General features: G+C 43.8%; 1 protein-coding gene across 5 annotated transcripts in view; it reads right to left on the bottom strand.

The window, feature by feature from the left end:
- Positions 1–22,910, bottom strand: part of NHSL1 (NHS like 1) — a 168,310-nt gene extending 145,400 nt beyond the window's left edge. For 4 of the 5 annotated variants that reach the window (XM_084514671.1, XM_084514673.1, XM_084514674.1 and 1 more), the window contains exon 1: positions 22,274–22,908. In XM_084514671.1, coding sequence (XP_084370797.1) covers positions 22,274–22,631 — 358 coding nt within the window. In that variant the 5' untranslated portion in view covers positions 22,632–22,908. Of the gene's footprint in view, positions 1–22,273 lie in introns of all 5 variants that reach the window. The other variant, XM_084514672.1, reaches the window with a different exon arrangement.
- Positions 22,911–25,257: the final 2,347 nt, after the last annotated feature.

Here is a 25,257-nt window from a genome sequence, read left to right as displayed (position 1 = left end):
ATTGAAGCAGGTTGTATTGAAGCATTGCCACTTGAAGCAGGTAATTTCAATGATTAGATCTTTATTCATGAGTTTGCTTTATTTTGTATATATGCAGTATTAGTCCAATTACTGCAAAAATATCCAGAAGCAAGCTTCCTTTTCATTGGAAAAGTTTCAGTTGATTGTACACAATGAATCTGAATTCTACAAAGGGATTGCAAATCAGTTTTCTTAAGTCAGAAGCCCTGGCGGGGCAGAAGAGGAACCCTGTGGTCTTCTAAGCACACCCTGCAGAGAACTGTTGTGGTAAAAACCACTGCTCTCCCTCAGAGAACGCTTCATCTGAAGTTGTACAAGGTTGATTCCCAAAACCAATCTACCAGGATTGTATGCAGGGACGAACATAAAAGGAAAAAAAAAATACAGTCTCTTATTACTACTGCAGCATTATATTATTTGTGGCTGAATTCTATTTCTGTTGGCTTTTAAGTGGACTCATGTCATCTGGTTAAGTATAATTTCTATATTTGACCTCCCCTGAGATCGCCAATTACAGTATTCTGGAGTCAGTGCATTTCACATAGCAATTGAAAGTGGAGAAAACATCCTCCACCAAAGACAAGCTGCATGAGACTTCCACAGACAATGCACTAGAGAGGGCCTTCCCTTCCCTTCCCTTCCCTTCCCGTTCATTATTTTGTACAACAGATTCAACCTGTACTTTGGTAAGAAGATGCAAATTCAGAAAAACATGAATGGGTATTCCTCTCGAAACACACAGCAACTATTACTGGGAAAGGGCAATAAGCAAGGTTGGGCGTGCTGAAATAATCATTATTATATTTCAGTCTTGGGAAGCTGGTCCTTCAGAAGGATCAGGAAGCAAATGTTTCAGTGTGAACAGATTATATTCTGGTTTTACACTCTGCTGCTGGAATTTATACAACCTCAGGCACGATCATGAACTGAGAGGGTAGCACAGAAATCCTCTGCTAGAAGGAGACATCCTCAGGCAGAGCAGAACATTTGCTTTTACTTAAATGCCACATTCCGAAGCCTAAACCAAAGACCTCTGACATACTCTGCGAGTACCAGGTCTGGCACCAAGGACACCAATTCCCACTCACACAAGCACGGCAGCTGACACCCCGGCACCATCTCAACCAGGCTCTAAGCCTCTGCCAGTCCCTCTAATTCCATCTCCAGGCATTTTTTCTGCTTTTTTGAGAACAAACACACACACGCTCTCTCTCCTTCCTCCTCCCCCTTTTGCCACTTATATCTACTCCCTTTTAGGCTTCCCACTGCTGTCCCCTTCCAGCACTCCCAGGCTGGCGCCCCAGTGCCGGACTGACCCCACTGTTACTTATGGCTATCTCTGCTCCCACCTGGATGCCTCCTTCCCTTCAGGCTTCCTGCTGCTCCACCAGGGCCTCTGCCCATGCCTCTGCCACAACCCCCCTGCTTGCTGCCTTCACAGGTTACCACCAAAGAGGAGTCCAGGATGCAAGGACCCGAGCAGGACAGAGGCTCCTGCTTTACTCCCCTTGCTTCCCATATTTAAGCCCCTGATATGGGGCATGGTGAGGTATGCAGTGTCAAGGGAAGCAGCCAAAGCCCCACACTCAGCTGAATTCAGCATTACTGATAAAAAAGTGTGGCCTCGATCCTCCCCCACTGCCATGACTTAACTCCCCCATGACTTAAATCTCGAGCAGCCAAAGGGAAGCGCAAGGCAGGAAACTGCCCCTGCAAAGGATGCACCAGCCTCCTTCTCCTCCTCCTCCTAGCTTAGCTTTCAGCTGGATCACAAAACTCAGAGTCACAGCACAGGCTTAGATGGGATTACTAACGGTAGCAAGGCTAAAATAGGAAATGGAGAGAGGCCTTGGTTTCAACAGGAAGCGCCGAAGGAATGCACTCTTCACTGAATTGTTCGATGCTTCCTATTAGCTCACTTGAATCAGATCTCTCAGTGAATGTAGGGATGCAGGCAGAGTTTATCCCTGTTTCTGTGGAGGATCATTGGTAGAGCTCTAATTAAAGTTCAAGACTTGTCAATCATACTCCAGTGCTCAAACAACTAGACAACACTGTCTGCATACACAAGTTCACAAGAGAGAGTATATTTTCTTCTTACAAAATGCCACCACTTGTACTTTTGATCTACCCAGAAGGCTACAGAGAAGGTCAAAAGCCTGAGCCCCCAATCCAGAGCTCTTTGCATTTTGGTTCTGCACTGCAACACAAGACTCCACTTACAGGTGAAAGGCCAAAAATACTGCTGTCTCTGTGAAAACTGTATCACTCTTCCTTCCATAGCAGTGGCCGTGGGCAGGCAACAAATGCACCTCACAAAAGCCAAGGGTTTTGACACAGTTTGACCAAGGTCCAAATATTGGAACACTGGTTCATATCCAACACAAATCGTTAAAGGTGAAAATGCTAGCTAGCCACTCATCTCAGCTTTCATGGAGGCAACATTTGATCAGTTTGCTCGCTGGTACTGTGACTAATAATTACAGACCAGCTGGTTATGGTAAATTCACACTTACCCAAGAAAAGTCAAAAGATTTACTGTGCATTGATGACGCTGGTACCAAAAAAGTCCACACAATGCTAAAATCCCAGAAATGCTGACTCTAACTTGATTGCTGACAAACTACAATCTAGGCACGCAGGATCCATGTTACATATGACCAAGGCATCAGGGACAGGGAATACAAACACCATGAATTTTAAACATTCCCTTTGAATGAACAGTTTTCTACTGGAAACATTGAAAACAAAGTAAAAACTTAACACTGCGTTTGGATTCTGTGTTGTGGCTGATTTTGAGAAATGCCTACTTCATGTGGGTAGACAAAGTTCCAGAATGTGATCATAAATCAAGCATCCCAGATAGACAACCCGCGAGTGTCACCAGCTTGACAATCTTAAAGCAGTTTCCCAAACTTTTTAAGACTAGCATTAGAAATGAACACATGCATAGAGGTGGAATCATATGAAACACAACACTGATGAGAAGCAACTAGGCAATAACTGTACACTGGGTGGTAAATAGCTACCCACCATCAGTAGCAATACGCCTGCTCATTCCAGCACATCTACTAGGTATCACACAGTGCTGAGAACTAAATTGTACCTGTAGCTGTGCTTAGAAACACGGTACAGGGCAAGTGCGCGGAACAGTAACAAAGTCCCCACCCCAAGGAGAAATTCAAAATCAGGCACCATGTGCACATCACCAAAAAAAAGCTCATTTTAAAGGGCATGACTGTTAAAACCAGAACATTTCCAGAACACAAGAGCTTTTTAGGAAGCATCAATAATAAAGAGAAATGTATAGAACAAGGGAAAACAGGATAGAGATGTGCAAGGGAAGAAAAAAGGAAATTAAAAAAACAACCATCAAGCAGGAAGAGGAAACTTCATCTTAATGCAAAAGGAGACGAGAAACCAATGAATGTAAGAAGAGCTAGGCAGGGCTGAACACGGGGAAGCAGCCCTCCCGCCCCAGCTGCTGGGAAAGCAGGGTTATGGGGAGTCCTAAAAGCTCTGAGTTTCCAGCAAAACAATAGAGAACAACAGAGAGAAAAAAAAAAAAAAAAAAAAAAAAAGACAAGTGCAGACCTGTCTGCTTGGACATTAGCACTAGTTTCTGGTTGCATGAAACACCATTTATGAACGGCCTTCTAAAAAGCCCTTTTCCATATCTATGAAATATGCTACAAAGAGGAAAGGCTAATATTGTGTCTCCTACATATTTAGGATCTGGCAGGCTGTGCTCTGAACTCAACATCAGCTGCTTTCTGCCCCTGCCATGGAAGTCACAGACTGCTGTACCAGGCTGAGAAGTTCAGTGACTCAGGTTTTTCAAGACACTGGGCATTTTTAATCACTGAGTTGTAATGCAGACTAACGTTGAGCAAAACTGGTTTAATTTGCATTTAATTGCAGCAGTAGATCAAGCTACACAGGTCTGGCATCAATTTCAATAGGTAAAACTAATGAATACCCAAGGTGTGTGAAAGAAACAGGAATTTCAGCTAATAGAAAATTCCAGTCCATACAGACAAAAAAAAAAAAAAAAAGAGACAGCAAGAGAGAGGGGATGTATAGAGAAACATGGGAAGCAAAGTTTTCCATTTTGGCATGCCAAAAATACTTGGCTATCTAGGTAAAGGAATTAGATTTATAAACTACATGGAACTGAGAACCCAGAATTGGATACACAGAACCTTTTATTAATAACAGTTGGTATTATTATTAAAGACACGAAAAACATCACTGGACTGAAGTAGAAAAAAATCCTGGAGCACTGACCAAACCCCACATTAAGCAAAACCAACAAAGTGCCCTAACTCCTAAGCTACAAAGCCTAGGAGGCTTCTTCCCTAATTTCATGTTTTCTGGTGCCATCATGACCTTAGCTTCAACAGGAGGAATAGAAAGTGCTGCTATTTCACACCAGCCCAGTGTCTGAAGCTTGTGCATGCTAACAGGCTTCAGCCTGAAGAGACCACTAAATGAAAGCTACCTATAGTTGTCCTTAAAGAATTAAAAAGTCAAGGAGGGAGGTATCAGCTGAGCTTAGGCCTTCAGGTTTAGCTTGCAAGGTAAGTTGCTGGACATCAAGTTGAAACTGCGTGTCTTAACATCCTCCCAAGGACATAGTTATGCATGTATGCTTTTATAGTAAGCAATGCCAAAGTTCCTGCCAGGTTCTTTCCACAGTTATCTCAGCTTTGCTTATTTCTCTGATCAACTACATGCTCCGGTGGCTGAAACTTGCTGAAAAGGCACAGAAGCTGTCCTGAAAGGTAAGTCATCATAGATTGAATTATATTGCAGTTTTATGCAGAGCACCACTCCAACAGCTAGGCACACACACTGTACTTGGCTCTGTCACTTTTGCATCGCATCAGGCAAGGGAGGCCTATTCATATATTACTGTGTGAAAAAAATTATTCTGTTTGGGAACAGGCAGCAATCATATCCAACCTATTTTAGGTCAAAACAGCGAGAGTTGAAGTATGAAGCTATCTCACAATCATGACACAGATTCTGTTTGTTACTGTTCTAAAAATCCCAACTCGACCCCATCACCTTGTTGAAGGGAAGCTACTGACACCAGCACAGTGACAGCTCCCAACCTTGTCCCAGGGAGCAGCTGGTGCCACCTCCCACAGCCTTGATTCAATGCAGGCTCCAGCCTCTGCATTGTCAGAGCCTCTCAGTGTTCTCTGTGTCACTTTGCCTCAGAAAACAAAGAGAAAAGCCGTCCACAGAACAGCCAGATAACAACCATGTCTTGGTGGGGGGAGATATCATGGGCTAAGGGATAAAAAAAAGAAAACCCAAGAATTGTCAAAGCTTTGCACTGATAAATGCATAAACTAAAAGCAATCAAAGCACCCGCAAGCAGCAGGCACAGACTTCATTTAACAAGTGATGAAAGCAATGTACATTGTTTGTATGAAAGTACAAGGCTTCCATGTCAGCAAAGAAACCTGAACTACAGCATTTGTTATCAACTCTCTGCTCTAAACTGATACCACACTCTCTTTCTCCCTCATATATTCTTCCTAGTGGCTTATTTTTCAATAAGGTATAATGATGAACAGATGCCACAGCAGCACGATCCTCAGTGAACGAGTAATTAATAAATAGGGGTGAGTTGGGTGGGCAGCCCCAGTGCCAGCTGGATGAGCTGGACACCCCTCGGCAGGGAGCTGGTCAGGCTGGGAGGCACCAAGGTGGAGCAAACTGCGACCATCCAGGTGCTGTCCACAAAATGGAAGAATTTCAAAATACTCACACTACTTCATAACTATTCAGCTGAACTTCCATTATTACAAGAATAAGAACAAGTACCGCAGAAGATTATGAAGAGTGAAGTTCCAGGCATGTAAATTAGAGTAATGCCTATGGTTGAAAAACCTCACTCTCGTCATAAGCACATGGTGCAGAGTTGACATTCAGGGTTTAATAAATAAAAAAGCATTACTGTGGGGAATTACATTACCAAGAACAGATCTCGGCTAGCAATAATAGGAATGACTCCATACAGGAGACCAGGCCACACAAACTTATGGGTAACAGGCAGGTGAGAAGAAGGCTAGTGAATCTCAATTATTTTTTTTATTATTATTATTTTTAGCTCAAAAGTAACTAATAATGTTTTAAAATATTTTCTGTTGGGGGAATTGCTGTATTTTAAGCAATGAGTTGAGCAGGAGAACTTTTTTATTTTGTTATTATTTCTTTGTTTGTTTGTTTAAAGAAACCCCAAAAGCATCACTGCTATAGAGCTGATCTTAAGACAATATTGACTTTCAAATGGTATTTGAAAAAATGTATTTTAGCTTAATGCACTTACAAACAGGGAATCATTTTAAACAGTGGTCTATCAACCTGTAAGCTGAACAAAAATACTGAAAACATGTTCATGCCACTAGTCACTCTACAGAGTTTACAGAATAGTTCAGAACATTTTATTCAAAGCCATTTATTAAAGAAAATGAAGCCTTATGTTTAAATATTTCATTATTTATTATATCCTTTGGGAATGGTTACAGAAAGTTAAACTACACACCAACGTACACCAAAACAAGTAACCTCTTTTCATTTCACACTTTGTGCTAATTCTCAGCAAATCTGCATGTGCACATTTATTTTGGAATAGGATACCTTTTTTAAAATGTTGCCACTGGCTTTGAAGAGGTGGAGAAAGGTAGTGCCAACACCATGCGGTCATAAAGTGATGGAGAGCTGGCCAAGACAGTACCAGAACTGGCTCCCATTTGATGGTTTTCTCTCAAGTGCCACTGTAACCTGGGGCTGCTCGAACTTACATTAACTCACATTAACTGGCAGCAGCCGCACATGGCAGCACTTGGCCATGCTTCCTCAAGTTGTTCTGCACATTTGCTTGCCAGGAGCTGCCAGATGCCCTACACATGTGCTTCACCGCCTCTGTGCCAGCCAGTGATTGTGCCTGTCCTGCGGAGTCACCTTAGCACTCTGTTTTGTCATTTCCTCATGTTTTGGTATGCACACACACTAAGACAGAACAGCAAAAAGGAAATAGCCTTTTAAATGAATGCAAGTGTGGGGTAAAGTGTCTTTCCTCAGCATAACAAAAAAAAAAAAAAATAGGGCTTTATCAAATCCAGTTCTGTACAACATTTGCTTCCTCTTTTTGATATTGAGAGACAGTCTGAAATCCACACCTCTTTCAAAGTGTTGACCTGATGTTTGAGACCACTGTAACCACCACTACTGCACGGCTTCAACTACAGTGAAATTTCTTCCTTGTTTCTCATTACTTTTCTGCACATCTAATCAGCAGGTTCTGATACGGACCAAGTAAAACACCACAGCAAGAAGCTGCTGGTCACCAGCTGCACCACTGCAAAAGATCCATCTTCCCCTGCAACAGAAAGGACAGCGCTGCCATGCATGACTGTCTGCAGGTGTGGCTGTCCTCAGCGAAACAAAGACACCGCACCGCATTCCTACATTAGCAAAAGTTCTCTTCTTTTTATTTCTAATAATCATCCAAGCCCCATTAGCACAGTGTCTGGAGGTCTGTGCTGTAGTTCTGACTGGAAACAATTCCTGTCTCTGAACAAAATCTCACACTACTGCATGAAGCGGCCTGTACCACAAGGCAGAGCACAGCTCCAGCAAAATAGGCAGCCGCACTCAGTACGGGACAAGTCTGTCTGGGTTGCAGCTTTTCGGCAGGTAACTGAAAGCAGGGGTACAGCTGCTGGACATGGGATGTTGAGACCTGAAAGCCACCATATAAACGGGGCAGAAATCATGGTTGTGTGGTACCAGACAAGACATTGACCTGTGAGTGATGGACAAACAGAAGGAGACACGACCATGGCAATGCAGGCAGCCTGGAGCAAAGTGAGAGCCCCACCAGCCTCATCATTCAAAGCTTTTTCTGAGGTAGCAGTGAGGGGGAACAACACAGGCAAGATAAGCACAGGCTGGATGCCTATCTGGATTGGAGATCTCACTCTAGCATGTGTTCAGCTATGTTTTCCTTTACCACAACAAGCGTTTTACTATATTTCCTTTCCGCCTAACTACTGAAACTGTTGATTTTGCTCCTCTCCTGCACCCCGCAGCCAAATGACGCCGGGTATCCCAAGTGAACTCCAGCCCCAGTGCTCCAGGACAAGAAGGAACCTGCTCTACCTTCAACCACCTAGGGAAGCACACACAGCCACAACTTCCATTTTAGGCCAAACCCCCCAAAATTCCTAACTTCTTCTATGATCTTCAGGGCCTTGTTATTAGTAGAGATGCCATAAACCTTCAAATTTCACTTGAGCTTTCTGATCATGCTGAAAACTTCCTCATGGTCAGACCAGAGAAACTATTGGAAAGATTTTTTCCGTACCTGTCTGTTCATTTCCAATTTCTGGGTTGCAAGCAAAAAGCACTGAAAGATTCAGGACTGATGTAAGTGTTAATCATCATGCTGCCAAAAAAAAAATCCATATTGAGGTACTCAGAAATAGTACCCTATCATACAATCTGAAGTATATTATAACATATTTTTACATGCAGCAGTTAGAATGAGCTACGCACCTCTACATTTGTTATTTTTTACTTCTCAACCTTAATCTAATTTCCTTGAATTCTTTCAACTTTTATTCTGCCAGAAGCATGAGGAACAATTTATAGCAAAGCCTCAAAGTATTAAATCAGTGAGAGTTAAACTCAAGGCCTCAAAAAATCCTGGACTCTGTCCTTAGCTTAGGTGCTATGCAAAATATTTTTCCCATTAGCACTTTCCACATATAAAATTTCAAAAGCCACTGCAGACATTCACGTCTACCATTCACAAACTTTTTACTGTGAATTCTTCAGAGATTCATATTGCATAACTCAGCTGGAGTAAGTATTTGAGAGCTATTAATCACTGGGGATATCACATATACATCTTTTTGTGAAATTTACTTAACTGAAGTCAAAAAGCTTTTGACCCTTTCCACAGAAATTCTCAGACATACCGAAATTACTTCATAAGGCATGTGTACATTATAATCCTTAATCAGTTTCTGTAGTAAAAACATCATTTTGTTTGCAAAGGGTTTCTAGAATTAATCAAAGCGGGGATTTTTGAGAAAGGCTTTTGAGGACTGTTGAAGCAGAAGGAAAGATTTCAGCTAGAAATTAATCAACAGGCTGCCAGCACATGCTGGATTTGAAGGAGCGAGCATTAATCACAGTGTCACAGAGAGTGTCTTTGGGCATATGAACAGGTGAACAGGTAACCCAAGGCAGCTTTGGGCCATCCTAATATTGATCATTATCAAAGTTATTGATGTGGTGAATTTCTTCAGTGGACCTAAATGAAACGTTATGATGATAATAAAGTATTAATTTCACGTAACACTGGGATGATGAACAATGCCTTGTATTTCAAAATCTATGGAATATTACAGGGAATAATGCAATTATTTTCATTGTTCATTCAAGTTGTCTTAGTTTTCAAAATCAGCCCAAATCAGCAAAACACCAGGCATTCAGAGAGGCTGTGGAGACTATTTCCAAAATCATTATATTATAGAAGACCCTAAAAGTTTACAGTACAAGAGAGCTGGTCATTATTAGAGGTCTCATAGGGATGCTGGCAACCCTGAGCACCCTAAGCATCAACACTCTTCATAGGATCTCACCCATGGCATTTTATCTATTGCAGATTTTCGACTTTTTTTTTTTTTCTAAAATTCCCTCCAGCAAAACAAAACAAGTGGACTTTTGCCCCTCCCATTCATCTGGGTTTTATAAACAAAAGCCTGTCAAAAAACCTGGCAACAGCAAAACATACACAATAATCTAACTTGGCTGCAAGGTGGCTGCAGAGGACAGAACCTCGTTAATTCAATGGGACTGTCGTCTGCCTCCCATGTTAATCTTTTTTCTTTTAAATCCATCCTTCTCAATTTGTGCCTTCTGGTCTACCCACTTTACCCTCTCCATCTGCAGAAGAAAAATAAAAAAGCAAAGGAAACATCAAATAATTATGGCAGCACAGACACCCATAATACCCACTTTCTGATCCCAGGACACCCCAGACCCCTGGCAGAAGTCCACAGCACCAGGCCCAACACGCCACCGCTCACCTCACCTCTGCTGTCCAGCTCTTATAACATACTCATTACAAATCTTAACAAAGCTTGGTTAAAAACTCAAGACTTTGGCTTTGAGAAGTCCAGGGTGCTGGTGGCCTTAGCAAAAGAAAGAAACGTAGAAGACATTACAAAAATCAGTGGTTTCACAGCAGCAGAGAAAACAGGATGTATTCCAGAGGCTATGACTATTCTCCTTAGATACACAATAGGGGGAAAAAAAAAAAAAAAAAAAAAACATTCATTATGCTCAAGTATTTACAGCCAGACTTCTCAATGAACCCCATTTCTGCAAGGTTTCACAGTAAAAAGCAACAGAGGTGCCAAATACCTGAAATGGCAAGCTTATCCACTGCATATTTCCCAGAGGTGCTGTAACAAAAGTCAGTGTACACGTACAATTCAAAGAGAGTGTAGGACAAGAGAATTCTGATGCAAAATGGTGATGCAGTATCTAAATCTCTTAATTTTAGGATGATCTGAAAGTCTTTTGAATTGACATCTCAAATTTGAAGTTTTATTCCAAGAACTTACACATAATATCTTTCATATGGCAAAAGTCCTGCCAAGAGTTTTAAATATAGCTTTATCAAATGCCAGTTTGGCTTCCTCCATGTGAATTGGGATACTTTAACTAGAGTTTATGAACTTTCCTCGGGGAAAAAAAAAAAAAAGTATAATAATAGTTTACCATTGTGTGTAAGTAATATTTTATGTAAAGTACCAGATAATCCTGGAGTCTAAGTTAAAAAAAAAAAAAAAAAAAAAAGAAACATTTTAAAATAAGTAATTTTTTCTCCAACAGCTTTTATTTAGCCCTTAAATCACAGGTTTCACTTAAAGCACCATCATGTGTACAAAGTCCTGCCAATTAACTCACCCTGAAAGGGTGCTTGGTTAGGGGAAGGGTAGGAAAATACATTCATTAACTGCAACTGAGGCTACTGAGGGGCTACTTTATTCAACCTACTTCTGCTGTGGAAGATGAAAAAGGTGTTTTCTGTAATTCTCAATGGAATTCTCTTGCTTGTCCCCAGAAAAATGAAGAGAACTATACGGTATCCTTTCTAACCTGCTTAACAAAGCTGCTGGTGACAAGCAAAAAAAGGCTATTGTTTTAATGTAACCTAGATCCTAGACAGTTTCCAAAAACCTAGCCAAGAATCTTTGTGACAATTTCAAAAAGGAAGCTGGTACTGAAATTCTTGGGCATGCATAAGGGTTGTTCAGGACACCTCCTGCAAGCACCAAATGCTTTCCACTCTGAAAGAGACATTGCCAACTGTAAGGTGAGGCAGCGGAAATAGCTTCCACTATCTCCACTGGAGGTAGTTTCCATCCTTCTGATTAACAAGTTTATTATCTTGTCCTTCAACAAAACCAGTAGGCATTTTTGCTGAGACTATTAAAGTTATTCCACAGAAGCACTGCAAGGTCATAAGTCCTTCTGTAAATAATTATGTGATTTTTGGCTGCCAGCTTTGCTACTTGATTAACTAATACTTTCCCTTACTCAACAAATGTGTTAAGACATTTACCTAAGGCCACAGAGTACTCCATCTCTCTTGTTCGGGTTGCCTATCCTGGGTGGACAAATTACCACCCCTCTTGGCCAACCTTATAGGAAGGAAGAGTCTATGAGCACTCCTGTTTATACTACTTTGGCAAGAGGCAATTGGCACAGACTGAAATACAAGAAATTCCACTCAAACAGAAGAAAAACTTTGTCACTGAGAGGGTGATCAAACACTGACAGAGGTTGCACAGATAGGTTGTGGACACTCCACCCTTGGGGATAATCAAAATCCAGCAGGACACAGCCTTTAGCATCCAGCTCAAGCTGAGCCTACTGTGAGTAGAGGGTTGGACTAGATGATCTCTGGAGGTGCCTTCCCACTTCTGGCAAAGTATTCACATTTAGTTTTATAAGCCACTAATAATAATATAAATGAAAAATATTTTATATGTATAGACATAACTAGTGACAAAACCAACCAGGCATGAACATGCCAAGCTGACATGAGTTCAAATGAAGACATGCTTTTGTCCATTGTGACCTAATTAATTTTTCTACCAGTTGTACTACATAATGTATTTAAATCATTCAAGTATTTGATGCATTAACTTGCAGTACGTTATGTAGAAAGCTAAACTATGTACTCCCCATCCTACTGTTGACAAACTGTAGCAATTTCCAGACTGCAGCAAGTTTCAAAACTTGCCAGCAAGGTTACTAACAGCAACAAAATGGTCAGCAAGGAAAAATCTACAGTATTGGTGTGTGCTGGGAAAAGGGAAGGGAGAGGAGGAGAACATGCTCTCAGAGAGCAACAGGGCCAGAACAACACGTCTCATAGCGCACGCCCTCCCATCCCATATACCACGCTTTTCAGAGGGGTCATCACGAGTTACAGAATTCGAGCTAGCCTCAGCAATGAGTGGGAACAGGCCAGATAACGAGCACTGCAGACAGCTTTGGTCTTCCTTACGGTCAAATAGACATGGTGTCTCTGTAGCAGATACAGAACAAACAGAGGCTTTTGTAACTTGACAAACTAAAGAAACACCAAGAGCTCTGCATTTTCGTGGCATTCCTTGCCTCAGGCAAACACTCAGTGGATTTCTAATTACCTGCTCTTCCTCTAGACCTCAAGAAGGCCCATAACTATTTTGAAATGTTGGTTTCTTCAACCCAAGTCTTTTCAAACCACACTTCACTGAATTGACATCTTCTAGCTTGCTTTGTTAAGACTATGCTCTTTCAGGGCAGAGAGCCTTATGCTCACAGCTAAATCTGTGTTGTGGCTGCACTACACAAATACTTTCTCATGTTTTAAGGAAATTGGTAAGAAGGCTGACACTGCAGCTTCACTGTCCCTCAGGACAAGCACAGCGTCCCTCTGCTCCACGCAGGGGACATTCTGCTGAATGGCCCTGGACCACTGATGGCCACCGAGACAGAGCAGGGCGGGAGACTTGCCTCACGTTCACCTCATTTCTCCAGCTTTCCTCCCTTTCCTGAGGAAAGAGGATGATTATCGATTACAACCCTGCATACCATCTATTATAATTATGATATAATTATAACTGTCACTATAATTTCAAAATCAGCTGCAATAATCTGTTTACTCAAACCACCATTGTTAGGATCAGCGCTTGCCTCCCCAGGACGAGGTCAACCCTACATGATGCTGCAGGGGATTTTTGGGAGCGTGGAGGCAGGGCTGCAGCAGCACACCTTGCACACCCAGGACAAGCACAGCTTAGTAAGTTCTTTCTCATATATAAAATATTTAAGTTCCCAGATTGCAGAGCTTGTTCCTCTGCTGCACAATACATGGCCTCTATCTTTCCTACACTACAAATCAAAATAGTGTAAGACAGGCTATAACTATATACTTCGTTGCACTATTTTTCGTGTATTCATTAACATACATTTCAATCTTACAGAGTGACTATTTCCTGAAATTTAGATCCTTGGACATTTTCACTGGGTACCGCATATACTGGAATAATAATTAAAAAAAAAAAAAAAAAAAATCAGGAAAATTTATTTTATTTGTAACAGGTCCAGAAGGGGGAGAGAAGGAGGGAGCGAGGGGAAGGTAGGCAGATCTTGCTGTGTAATCAAGCAAACTTTGTATGTCCTACATTTCTTCTAAATTGAAAATCACATGCTGCACCTAATAAAAATAAATGCTTGACTTAAACTTTGTAAGAGCTTGTTCCCGTTTGCTGGTAGTTTGCTTCCTTCTTTCTAATTCAACATTTTCAAACACCTCTGAGAAGCACGTGGCTAATATTTTGCAGTTTGATTTTTAACACTTAAAGATTCTGCATTAGTCAAACTTCACTTGGTTTTTCAGGCCATTTTCAAGCCATTCAAACAGATTCAGTTATTTAGCACCAACTATATATTTAATAGGCAGCGAAAGCCAACACCCTTCACTTCGGAGCTCTCTCCTCCCATACAATAGGAACAAAAGGTGCCACTAGAGATAACCTACAAAGCACCCCTCTCAGGTCCTGCTGAGCTTCCCATAAGAGAACTCCATCTGTTGCCAAAAGCCAAAACTCGCCAAAGTAGAAAACAGAAGACAGATGTCCCTTTGCTAGAAGAATGGCTAAGCTTGCTTTCTTACTCAACCCCAAACTGTTGGGAAAGCTTATCAATGTGACAACTGACCTAGAATAATATATGTAGTAAGCCAATGCATGGCAATATTTATCTCACCACTTAGAAGTTGATGAGAGCTCTTCTGTAGCCAGCATTTTGATTAGGAAAGGAAAAAAAAAAAAAAAAAAAAAAAAAAACTTGGGAGGAATGAAGAGAAAATGTTCACGTGTAGAAGCCTCTTGTATTCATTTTCCACTTGGCAATTCAGCCAGGAAAAAAAAGGGGGTTAAAGAAAAAAAAAAAAAAAGGGAAAAAAAAAAAAAAGAAACACGGTCACTATTACTCAGTATGCTTGGAATCCCTACTTTATAGTTTTTCCATTATAACTCACATTAGTATTTATTGCTAGTAGAAAAATTAAGTGGCTCAAATTTTCAAATATGGTAAGCATCCATAGTTCCAATTTACTTCAGGAGGCATCTGCCATAGTCCTAATGTCTGAAATGCGGGAGCTAAGTCACTTAAAAAATTACAATCTTAATCAAAATTTACTTAGACTAAAGCCTGATTACAGTAAAAAGAACATCCAATCAACTAACTTAACAGGTCCACTCGTCAAGATATTAAATTCCAGATTAAAACAGGCCTGCTGCTCACATGCAGATTAGGGAAATTAAACACACTGAAACATGAAAATGTCATTTAAGCTCAAAAGTTACAAGAACTCAGCCACAGAGCTAAATTAAAGTGAATTCCTTTGAGCTTTTTATTTCAAGTAATACCTGGATATCCCTACTTCTACTGCTGTAATGGTGTAAATGGTTTGCTCTTGATTTATACTATGATAGGAGAGCAGCAGGTGTCTCTGTGTTTGGGAGGGAAGCATTAAAAATTTAGTTCATAGGAAGCCTTCAGATGAATTTTTATGAGTAAGTAGGAACTGATTACCAACTCTTCAGGCGGCTGAAAGAGAAAAAAAAGGAAAAAGAAGTAAAAAACAACAAAATTCCAGTTATTATTATCAAGATCTCAAGACCTTTGCACCACAGCAATGTGCTGAGGCCTGAAGCTTGCTGCTAGGAATGCAGGCACAGGCTTTAGAAGAGACAGATCTTCATGGGGCTATTGCTTCCAGATATTTTATTTTTTAAACGCTTGAAACCCAGCACAATGAAATGGTTCGATCACTGAAGGGACAAATTCAGACAAGATTAAGACTGCCCCAGCTGGGAAGGCCTTATGCTGGGGCAAACAGCCAGGGGTACAAAATGGAGGGCTGAGGCAGGGTTGTCGCGAGAAAGCCAGAAGCTCCACCAAATCTCACCCCATTTGTCTCTGTCTCTTCCGCCCAAACCCTCCCAACTACTGGACATGCAGAGTGCTGTATGTCAGGATGAGGAGATGCCCGCAGCCTGTTTTATCAGGCATGGTATGGCCTGCGAGGGGCAGGACGGCCATCACAGAGCATCCACTCCAGGAGCAGGATGGGCAGCTCCACAGAGTACGTGTGGGGTCAGAAGCCTGGACTGCTACAGAGAAGGATGAAGAAAAATAGAACAGGCCTTAACCTAAAAAAAAAAAAAAAAAAACCACGTAGACAGTGTCTCTGATGGGGAAATTGCCCAGAGGAGTTATGGCAAAGTAATTACTCTGCGCTGACTCTCTGCAGGCATAACTACTCTGCCTCGAGATTGCAAGGTGACGCAAGCTAAACCACATTAAGCAGGGCCTTAAACGCTCATATTCTAACTACTCTTAATTGTCAAAGGGCAAGGAAATCTCATACGTACCCTGCTGATTAAAGGACAAGAGACCAATAAATAAATAAATAAAAACGACTTAACATAAAGCACTGTAACTCCCAAATGACAAAGAAAAAAAACACGACAGCCTGCAGCTAGAAGAAGCCCTGCCCAACTAAAACACGGTCCGATATAAATACAAACAACTTGCCAAGTCCACCCACATTAAGCAGGGCTTAACCCACAGGTACTGAGATATTTTTTTTTCCAGTCTCTTAAGTGGCATGTCACCCAGGCTCTCTGGTACCGCCATCCAATCAGCAGATTTCATATCAAACCTGCAGCCAAGAACAACATTTAATTACCATGTTTAATTGATCTCGTTAACTGTTAGGATGGACAGCTTTGATCTTCTCTTCTGATAACTAGTTTACGACTACAGAAGAAACTGTGACTTTGCATAATTGCCAAGCCTTCGATGTGCATTTTTAAATTCCTCCTATTTCTCAATCTCCCTTTCTGCTTGTAGTGCGTGAACACCAGCTCCTCAGGGGTGGCAGTCAAAGCAGTATCGGAAAAATAGGATTTCAAAACGCCAAGCATAACCATGCTGCTACCTCTCCCTTCCTCTTTTTCTCCCCAAGGCAAGTAATCCTCTCCCTGAGTACGAATTACCAAGGTGGACCTGGCCTTAGAAAGGTTAATTGCAGCATCCCATGGCTGCCATGGCACCAAGTGCTTCAGAATCACTCTGCACGTGTGGCATCATCTGCTCCACACCCCCCTTGGAAAACTCGCTTAAATCTCCACTCGTAAAAGGCTGGTTTCAACTCCAAGGCAGAGGTTTTGAGGAATTTCAGTGGCTTCCATGTGTTGTTTTATGTTTTTTAATAGGTTCACCCAAAAAAATGCCTCTTCTGCAGGAACTTCATATTAGCAGCTTAGGAGAGAAGCCCACAAGACCAAGATTACTAGCTCTCACTGAACCAAGCTGAGATTGTGCCAATGTGGATAGGAAGAGAAACTTCTGAGGACATTTTATTGTTTCCTTAAATATTTAGGAACGTTCAAAATAGATCCTAATTAAAAACAACCAAATACAAGTATGTTTAATTCATTAACTACCTCTCCCAAACACCATTTTCCTGAATGATCAAGCCAATCGTAAGATCTACAGAAATAAATCTTCATAGGTGTTGCATAATAGGTTCTGAGCAACACACAAAGCAGCTCTAAATTTCAGCCAAAGAGTGTCAACTGTTTTCAAAACAGCAAGCCAAATCCTCATCAAACTGAATTCAACTGGAGCTTTGCCACTCAGCAGGACAGCGACTTGGCCCACTGTCCCCATGGGAAATCTTTTTCTAACTCAGGCTTTCTTCCTGCTTATTTCAAATGAAATCTACTTTTGGATCAGGTTGAATTTCCACAGATAATTAGTCTTGCACTAGCTAAATAAAAGAAGAGTTATACTGCTGCTCAGAAGCAATCTGAATAATTACAACAGGGTAAAAGAGAAAATTCCTTTTCTTAGGCGAATTTAGCATTTAACTGTTTAACATGGCTTCAAGTTGCTGCTGAATCTTTGTATTTCACAGCTACAGAGAGGAGAAAAGCACCACAGTGCATGGTCACCTGAAGCATCTGTAGAGTATCATAGCTGAACAGCAGCTCCCAAATACCCAAATAGTCATATGTTAGAACAGAACTTTTCAGATGAAAGTCAGTCCTTTTTTTGCTAAAGCTTCAGCACGACATGGTTTGTAATTTTTTTTCTCTCCTCCTTTCACTCTTTCTTTTTTTTTTTCTTTCTTTCTGGTTGGGTTTTCTAAAGAAGGTTTCTTCTTGCTCTTCCAAGATGATGGACATCTTGTACCCACTTTCCTTACAGTAGAAGCTACGGAAAGCCCAGAAAGTCAGCCAGACGGTTCATCTCCTGCCTGCTGCCGGTACTGTCCTGAATAACGTTCACTTTTGGTGGCTAGGGATGGAGGAGGGGTTTCCCTAGGAATAAGCTGAATAAAGCTTCCTGTTCAGCTAAAGCAGGAAATGTGCTCCAGGACTGCCTTACACACAAAGAGTGGAAAATACTTACTAAACAAAATAGCAGGAGATGAAGTGTAAACTGGATTGTCCTTACATCATGCAGACAAATGGAAAGCCATGCTCCCCATCCCCCTCACTCTCTTTCATTAATGTGCTTAGACATGAAAAAACATATACATATGCATACACTTTCCGCATGAACATCAAATGAGTATGCTCTGTGCCTTTAAAAGCAAACACCGAAGGATTTTAAACAACAACACTAATTAGGAGGTAGCATTTCCTCCCTCCCACAGGATCAGTTTCTTCTTGTTAGGAAAGGAGGTACAACTGGCCAAACCCTATCCTACTACTGGCGAAACTGAACCAGAAGTTGTCATTAGGTTAACCTCCCAGCATTTCTCTCAAAACATCTCTTCAGAACGACTAAAAATAAATGGCATAGAAGAGGGAAGGGACAGCCTTCCAGTCTGTCAGACCATTAGGACTCAGAGAAAAGAGCAGCAGTATTAATTTTTGCATAAATATTTGCTGATGGTGAAAGACACACGTTAATGGAAAAAACATCCTTCAGTGTTCACTGTAGAAACAATGACTGTCTAAAGCCTCACAGCATTTCCCAAGAGCAGACCCTGTAATTCACGCCAGGTTTCTCTGCTGCCATCATACACCTTTTGATGAGCTCTGATCACTTCAAAGCAGCACTTGTCCTCACCCACCCTGACATTTAAGAATGGAAAGTGATGAAAACTACATCATTTAATGCTAGGTCACAAATACAGATGCACAGTGCCTAGAAAATGAAAAGCTGTTAGGCAAGCTCCATGGCGCAAACCATCCTGTGGTGACTGTGTGCTGGAAACCTACAACAAAGCGCCACGCAATGCACACAAACTTAATGAAAACCTGATGAAAGAGTGTCGAAAATCTACTGAATCTGATTAATTCTCTAGATGAGGCTACTGCACTTGAAGTCAGCTCACAAGCACTGCATGCAGCACTTCAATTTCATGCAAAGCTCAAATAAGTGTCAGGAAAGCATTTCACCAAATGGCCTTACAAATATCCCCTAATTGCAAGAGGGAGTCAGGCACAAGTCTCTAAGTTGTGGGTCATAAACAGAGGCTTCTCTGCTACCGCAGATGTAAAGGTTAACACAGCCAAATGAAACAACAGAGAGCTGAACCTTTCCAGCGAACCCCATCACCAATGGTGGACCCTGGAAAAAGCAACCATCGCTGAGATCCCATACAACCAAAAGGTACCTTCAATATCCTACAGCATATGTGAAACTAAACTATCTGATAGCATGCAGAACGCCAGTATAAAACACCTAGAAAACAGGCCTCCCAGTTGACGGGCATTACAGAAATCCAGCCAGTACTGACAGATGAGGAAGTTTCCCCCTTGTAAAGGTCGCAAGCATGCAGCGCCCACTGCACCAGAGGACATTATCAGCCAGACTATGAAACCAGAAGGTTCTCCTGCGTGTGGTGGAACGAGGGGATGTACTTCAACGCTTTCACTAAAGCATGTCAAAGAGCTCATAACAGAAGAGAAACAGCAGGGATCGTTCACGACATAATTGACTCCTAAGAGCCTCATATGTAGTAACATACATCTGACAACAGCATCTAGGAGGATATGGATCCTACAGGTATGCCAGGACATGATACAGCCCAACAGAAGTAGTGCTCCCGACTGCACAGAACAACCCACCATAGGCAAAGTTTTCTTGACCCATATTTGAAGTTTGCCTGTTCTCTGGTCCTTTCCATAAAAGATCGTGCTGCGATCACCCAAGAAGCTTTGTTTCCAAGAGGAAATTATTGTCTGGGCCACACAAAGAGAGCAGAAAACATTTCTGCAAGTGGAAATTACCCATGATTTGAAAAGCAGGTGTACAACATCCTACCCCTTCATCCTGAAAGCCAGACCAGGATATTTAAATCATCTGATACAATGTTGTGTTTCGCCTGCCTGTGTGCCACCAGAGGTCCAACAGTTAATAATATTTTCCCTCCACAAGAAAACATTCACGAGCAAGCATCTGTTAAATGGGAAAGTAGCTTAATTCATTTATAACCCTTGTTCCTCTTACAGTCCTACTCCAGCAGTTTCCTCCATGAACCTTCTGTACCTTCAGAAATGGAATTAAAAAAAAAAAAGAAAAAAATAAATACCACCCTTGCCATTGTTCCCAAACAAAGCCAGCATAATTAAACCATTCTTGTTATTTTGGAGATATTTCCCTTTAAAGCCAGCAATGGGGTTAAACCTGCAGAGAAGCCTTGATGGCTGCCATTACAGAAAACTTCACGCTGGTAACTACAACTCATCCTGCCCTGTCCCCTTGGCCCGATTACAATATGAAGAAAGCGTGCAACAAGAGGACTGACATATCCTTACATGCAACTTCATGTCAACATGGGTAGTCTACGTATCAATTCCTTGGGACTGACACACAAATAATCTTGCTTTGCAAGAAGGCTGTATTTCAAGCAATTTTAAAAAGGTTAGAAACATCTCATTTATCAAAGTAATTGAAAATTAACGACAATTTATTTGAAAAGTAAATATTAGCAGCAGCAACGCAACTGTTAAGTAGTGAAATGAAGTTTGACAGCAGAGACTACGAAAGAATTTAAAACCAAGCAGGGAAAGCCAAACATAAGAACTGCACCCAGTTTGGGGAACTGCCATGACAAGAGGAAAGATCATCAAATTAAAAACAATAACAAGCTTAGCTCAAAGAACTGAGTTATAAAAATAATAATAAAAAATAAGTAACAAACATGTAACTTGTGCCAAATGATGACCAAGAGAGAATACAATAACCAAATGTCTGACACATGCAAAATGTCAGGGTTTGTACAGTACAGCACGAGCCTCATTTCACTCTTCCCTTTAGATGTGTTGCATCACTTCATTGCAATAAGCTCCCTATTTAAACACAGAGATAAATAAATTCTGCTTTACATCTGGGCGTCGATGTAATAGTGCACATTACTGCAGGTATCTCCAGCAGGAAAACACTCATATTTTAAGTCTGAATGCACCATGCTATGCCATGCCATGCTAACATAACACTAGCAGAAAAGAATATACCTGTCTTGGTGAGGAGGAAAAGCTCCTTGAGTTTGGCAAGCACTCACGAAGCACCAAGAAGTCAAACATGCTATCACAAAACTTTAGCCAAATGCTTACTAACCACAGAAACAGCCTTTTGGTAACAGTGATGACAGTTTCCTCCTTTGGAAGCAGAGGGGAATCGACTGAAGTACACCACAAGGAATAGCGTAAGGAATAATTCTGCAATGAAACAGGTAAGTTACCCATACCGGGTCCATATTATTTGAACCTCATCTAAGAAAGGCCTTCATTACCAAATTTGTTGGCAAGTTTGCCATGCACAAAGCAGGCTTTCTACTTCCATTGCGATGAAGCCCATCAGTGGTCTCAGGGCATCACGCCTGTGTAGGCTAGGCTTACACCTTACGCACCTTCTGTGATCTGTGACCGTTTCCTGCACACTGAGACAGCTACGCTGATGCTGAAACCCATCTTTCATTTACTCTGTGGAGAGCTGGGACATGCACCAACAAAACTATGTGTAGCAGATCCAACTTTTGCATGATCCTTTCTCCCTAGTCTGACCAAGCTGAGGAAAAAAACTTTCTGTAGCCACCTGCAGCTGCACAATCAGTCACTTCTGAGGGACAATTTTCAGGCCGATGAGGGAACTTCAGAAAAACCTCCCCAAAGTGTCGCTATGTCAGGATGCAAGGCCACGCCTGGACCTTGCTGTCTGTGCTCCGCACAAAGTTGCAGCTACAAACTCGGGACCAGCCTGCACGCAGCGGAGCAGGAGCTCATGAGAGCGGAGAAGCACAGGCAGCTGGAAACCACGTCCAGCCTTGCCTTCACCTGGCTCTCCCCGTGCACACACACAAGAGCTAATGGGGCAGCAGGGCTGAGCTGTCAGGAGCCCGGCTGCCCCGAATCTAGCACAAACCCCTATCAGCACGGTGGGGTTAAGCATCTTGCGGTGCGGGGAGCGCTGACAGCCCCCCGGATGTCCCGGGGCTGAGATTTGGGGGCTGAGATTTCAGAGCTGAGGATTCAGGGCTGAGATTTCAGCCGGGCACAGGCACTGGCAGCCCGCAGCGCCCTCAGCCCCCGTCCTCCTCACCCCCCAAGCCCCCCTCTCCCCGAGGCTCACTCACGGATCTTGACTTTGCGGTGGTCGAGGCGGGCGAGCAGCGCCTCCAGGGCGCCCAGGCGGCGCTGGAGCCGGGCGTTGCGGTGGCACAGCGAGTCCGCCTCGCTCAGGATCCCTCCGAAGATGTCCCCGGCGCAGCGGGAGAGGTCGGAGAGCTGCATGAGCAGCGACACCAGCGCGTAGGAGCTGACCTGCTCCAGCGCCCCGAAGAGCGGCACCGCGCCCCGGCGGCCCCGGCCGCCCCCCTCGGCAGCCCCGGGGGGGTCCCCCGGCCCCGGGCCGCCCCGCTCCGAGCCGTCGCCGCCGGCCTCCTCCAACCTGCACAGCTTCAGCGGCTCCAGGGTCCGCAGGGGGAACGGCATCGCGGCCGGGGGGCGGCGGGCAAAGCAGCGGGGGGGGGGGGGGGGGAAGGAGAGAGAAGCGTCCCCGGCGCTGAGAGCCTGCCGAAAAAGTTCCGAAAAAGAGGAGAGGGAGGGAGGGAGGGAGGGAAGGAGGCAGGGAGGGAGGACGACAACAACAACAAATGAATCAGGGCGGGCGCGCTACGCCAGCCGGGGCCGGCGGGGAGCCGGAGCCGCCCCGGCGCAGGGGGAGCCCCGCACGGAGCCCATGTGCGGGGGGTGCCGGCACCGCTCCCGCTCCGCTGCGGCGCTGCCCGGCGGCAGGGAGACAGGAAAGGGCCCGGGGCTGTCCCCCCCCGAAAGTGGAGATCGGGGCGGGAGGAGGAAGCGTGGGAGGGGGGGCAGAGGAGCCCTGGATGCGGCCACAAAGGAGGGAAAGCGGCCGGAGAGAAAGAGAGGGAGGGGAGGAGGAAGAGGAGGAGGAGGAGGGCAGAGAAAAGCCCGGAGCAACCCCACCTGGGGAACCCCGGCGCCGTTGCAGGCACTTTTCTGAGCGCACCAAACTCCCGACCCGGAAAGCGAGAGCTGGGGAGAGAGGAGGGGAGAGGGGGGGGCGCAGCCTCCGCCAACCTGGGAAAAGCACCAGAGGCCGCCGCCTACCTGCGGCTCCCCGAACTGGAGCCTCCGCCGCAGCCTCACCCTGCCCGGCCGGCGCCGTGCGTGCGGCCCGGCCCCGCTGCCCCCGGCCCCGCGGGGCTCCCCGGGGGGGTCGCGGCCGCCGCCCCCTGCCCCGGGCCCGGTGCGAGACCCGGGGGAGCGGGGGCCGGGCCCTGCCCCGCCGCGGGGCGGCCTGGAGGGGGCTGCAGCCAAACCCGGGCCTGGGAAGCCCCCCGCGCCCTGCCCCTGCAAGAGGCGATCACAGGATGGCTGGGTTGGAAGGGGCCTCAAAGCCCACCCAGTGCCATGGGCAGGGACAGCTCCCACCAGACCAGGTTGCCCAAAGCCCCGTCCAGCCTGGCCCTGAACACCTCCAGGGATGGGGCGATGGTCGCTGTGTGGGGTGGTCGCTCCCACGGGCTGCTCCCCCAGAACTGATTGAGCCTACGAGCAACTGTTGACAGCTGCGATGTCATTTTAATCGGGCACTGGGCTGCTGGCTCCGCTCCTGGTGTATGAGAAAGAGAAGAACGTGGGCTCACGCTGCTTGTGAAAAGGGCTCCAGGGAAAAGCGGATGTATGTGCCCTTTCGGCCCCATGGACAACTCTGTTCACTCTGCAGCTGAAGCATCAGTGCGATGCAAGACACAGAACCAGATGGAGAAAGGATCCTGAGAGGGATCCAGTGCACCCTTTGTTCGCATCTTGGGGCTGCGTAACTCAGAACAAAATACTCTGAATCATAGTAAATCTCACACACAGTTTTAGCTTTTGTTGCTTGAGGGAAATCAGAAGAAAACAATTCCACGGGTAATTTTTCAGAAGCTCCTTGGTGCATGGAGAAGTTTGGGGGCAAGGCCGCAGAGAGCTGAGCACAAAGCAAAGACTTGTGGCATACGCAAGAATTAAAGTCTACAGGATATGCTTTTAGGGGTGATACTCATATGCAAAAACTGCAAGTCGCTAATTCTTCTCATCTACAAAGCATAAAAAGGCTTTCGTCTTCAAGTTTTCCTTGAAAGAACAACAACAAAAGCAACACAATCCGGTGTTTTAAAGAACAAAAACACCTTTCTTCAGACCTCAGCCCAGACAAGCTGCCAATGGGCAGCTTTGTAAGACTTCTGCTGCTTATCTGACACAGGCAGTACAGCTGGGTGCCCATGTGCCGTATTTGTAGGAACTGATGAGAACATGGTGCAAACAGGCCGAATGGTGTTTAATCAAGGGCTAAACACAAAGGGAATCCCAAGCAATAATCTTATGACCGCAAAGCTGTCGGTATCGATTAGCAAAAGATAGAAAGCAGTCATTCTCTCATATTAAATTCTTCTGGTTTTATTTTGGGACATAATGTCTTCATTAGTTCTTAGACATATTTGTTTGGAATAGTCACTTGATAAAAACCTGTTCACCAAGCTGTTTGAACTGAGAGGAGCACATCCTCATATCTGTTGTGCTTAAACTATACAAGGATCAAGGGAAGCCAACTATCAGGTGGGCTTAAATAGAAAACACAGTAGGAAGAAAACGAGCAGAGAACTCAGTTCAGGTGTCAGCTGGAGAAAACCCACAGCAACACACCTGCCGGGGCTTAGCAGAAGGCTATGTTTGCTTGGTTGGAAATTACTCAACTTTATTGTGAAGTTTTGGTAATAGGTAGTTCTAAAAGGTAAATTTATGACTCTCATATCCTTTCCTACAAAAGAAAACTGATTATCAAGATCCTGATTCGGCAAATACTTTTGCATGTTCTATCTCTAAGCAGGAAAAATAGATCAGATTTTAACCCAATAGTGAATAATATCAACAAGCCAAAACTTTGAGCAACACCTAAATGCAGTAAAGATCCTCTGTGATCCTCAGCTGCTGTGAATGAGCACAATTTCACTGTCAGGGAAGCCTGCTTTACTGACGTCAACGATGCCTATGTCTGCGGACTATAAAATGAACCACCGTGACATCCTGAGTGCTGATGGTGGGATAATGT

Source organism: Aythya ferina, assembly GCF_964211825.1.
Source record: "Aythya ferina genome assembly, chromosome: 3".
NCBI lineage: Eukaryota > Metazoa > Chordata > Aves > Anseriformes > Anatidae > Aythya > Aythya ferina.
This window is presented reverse-complemented; position numbering and strand designations above follow the sequence as displayed.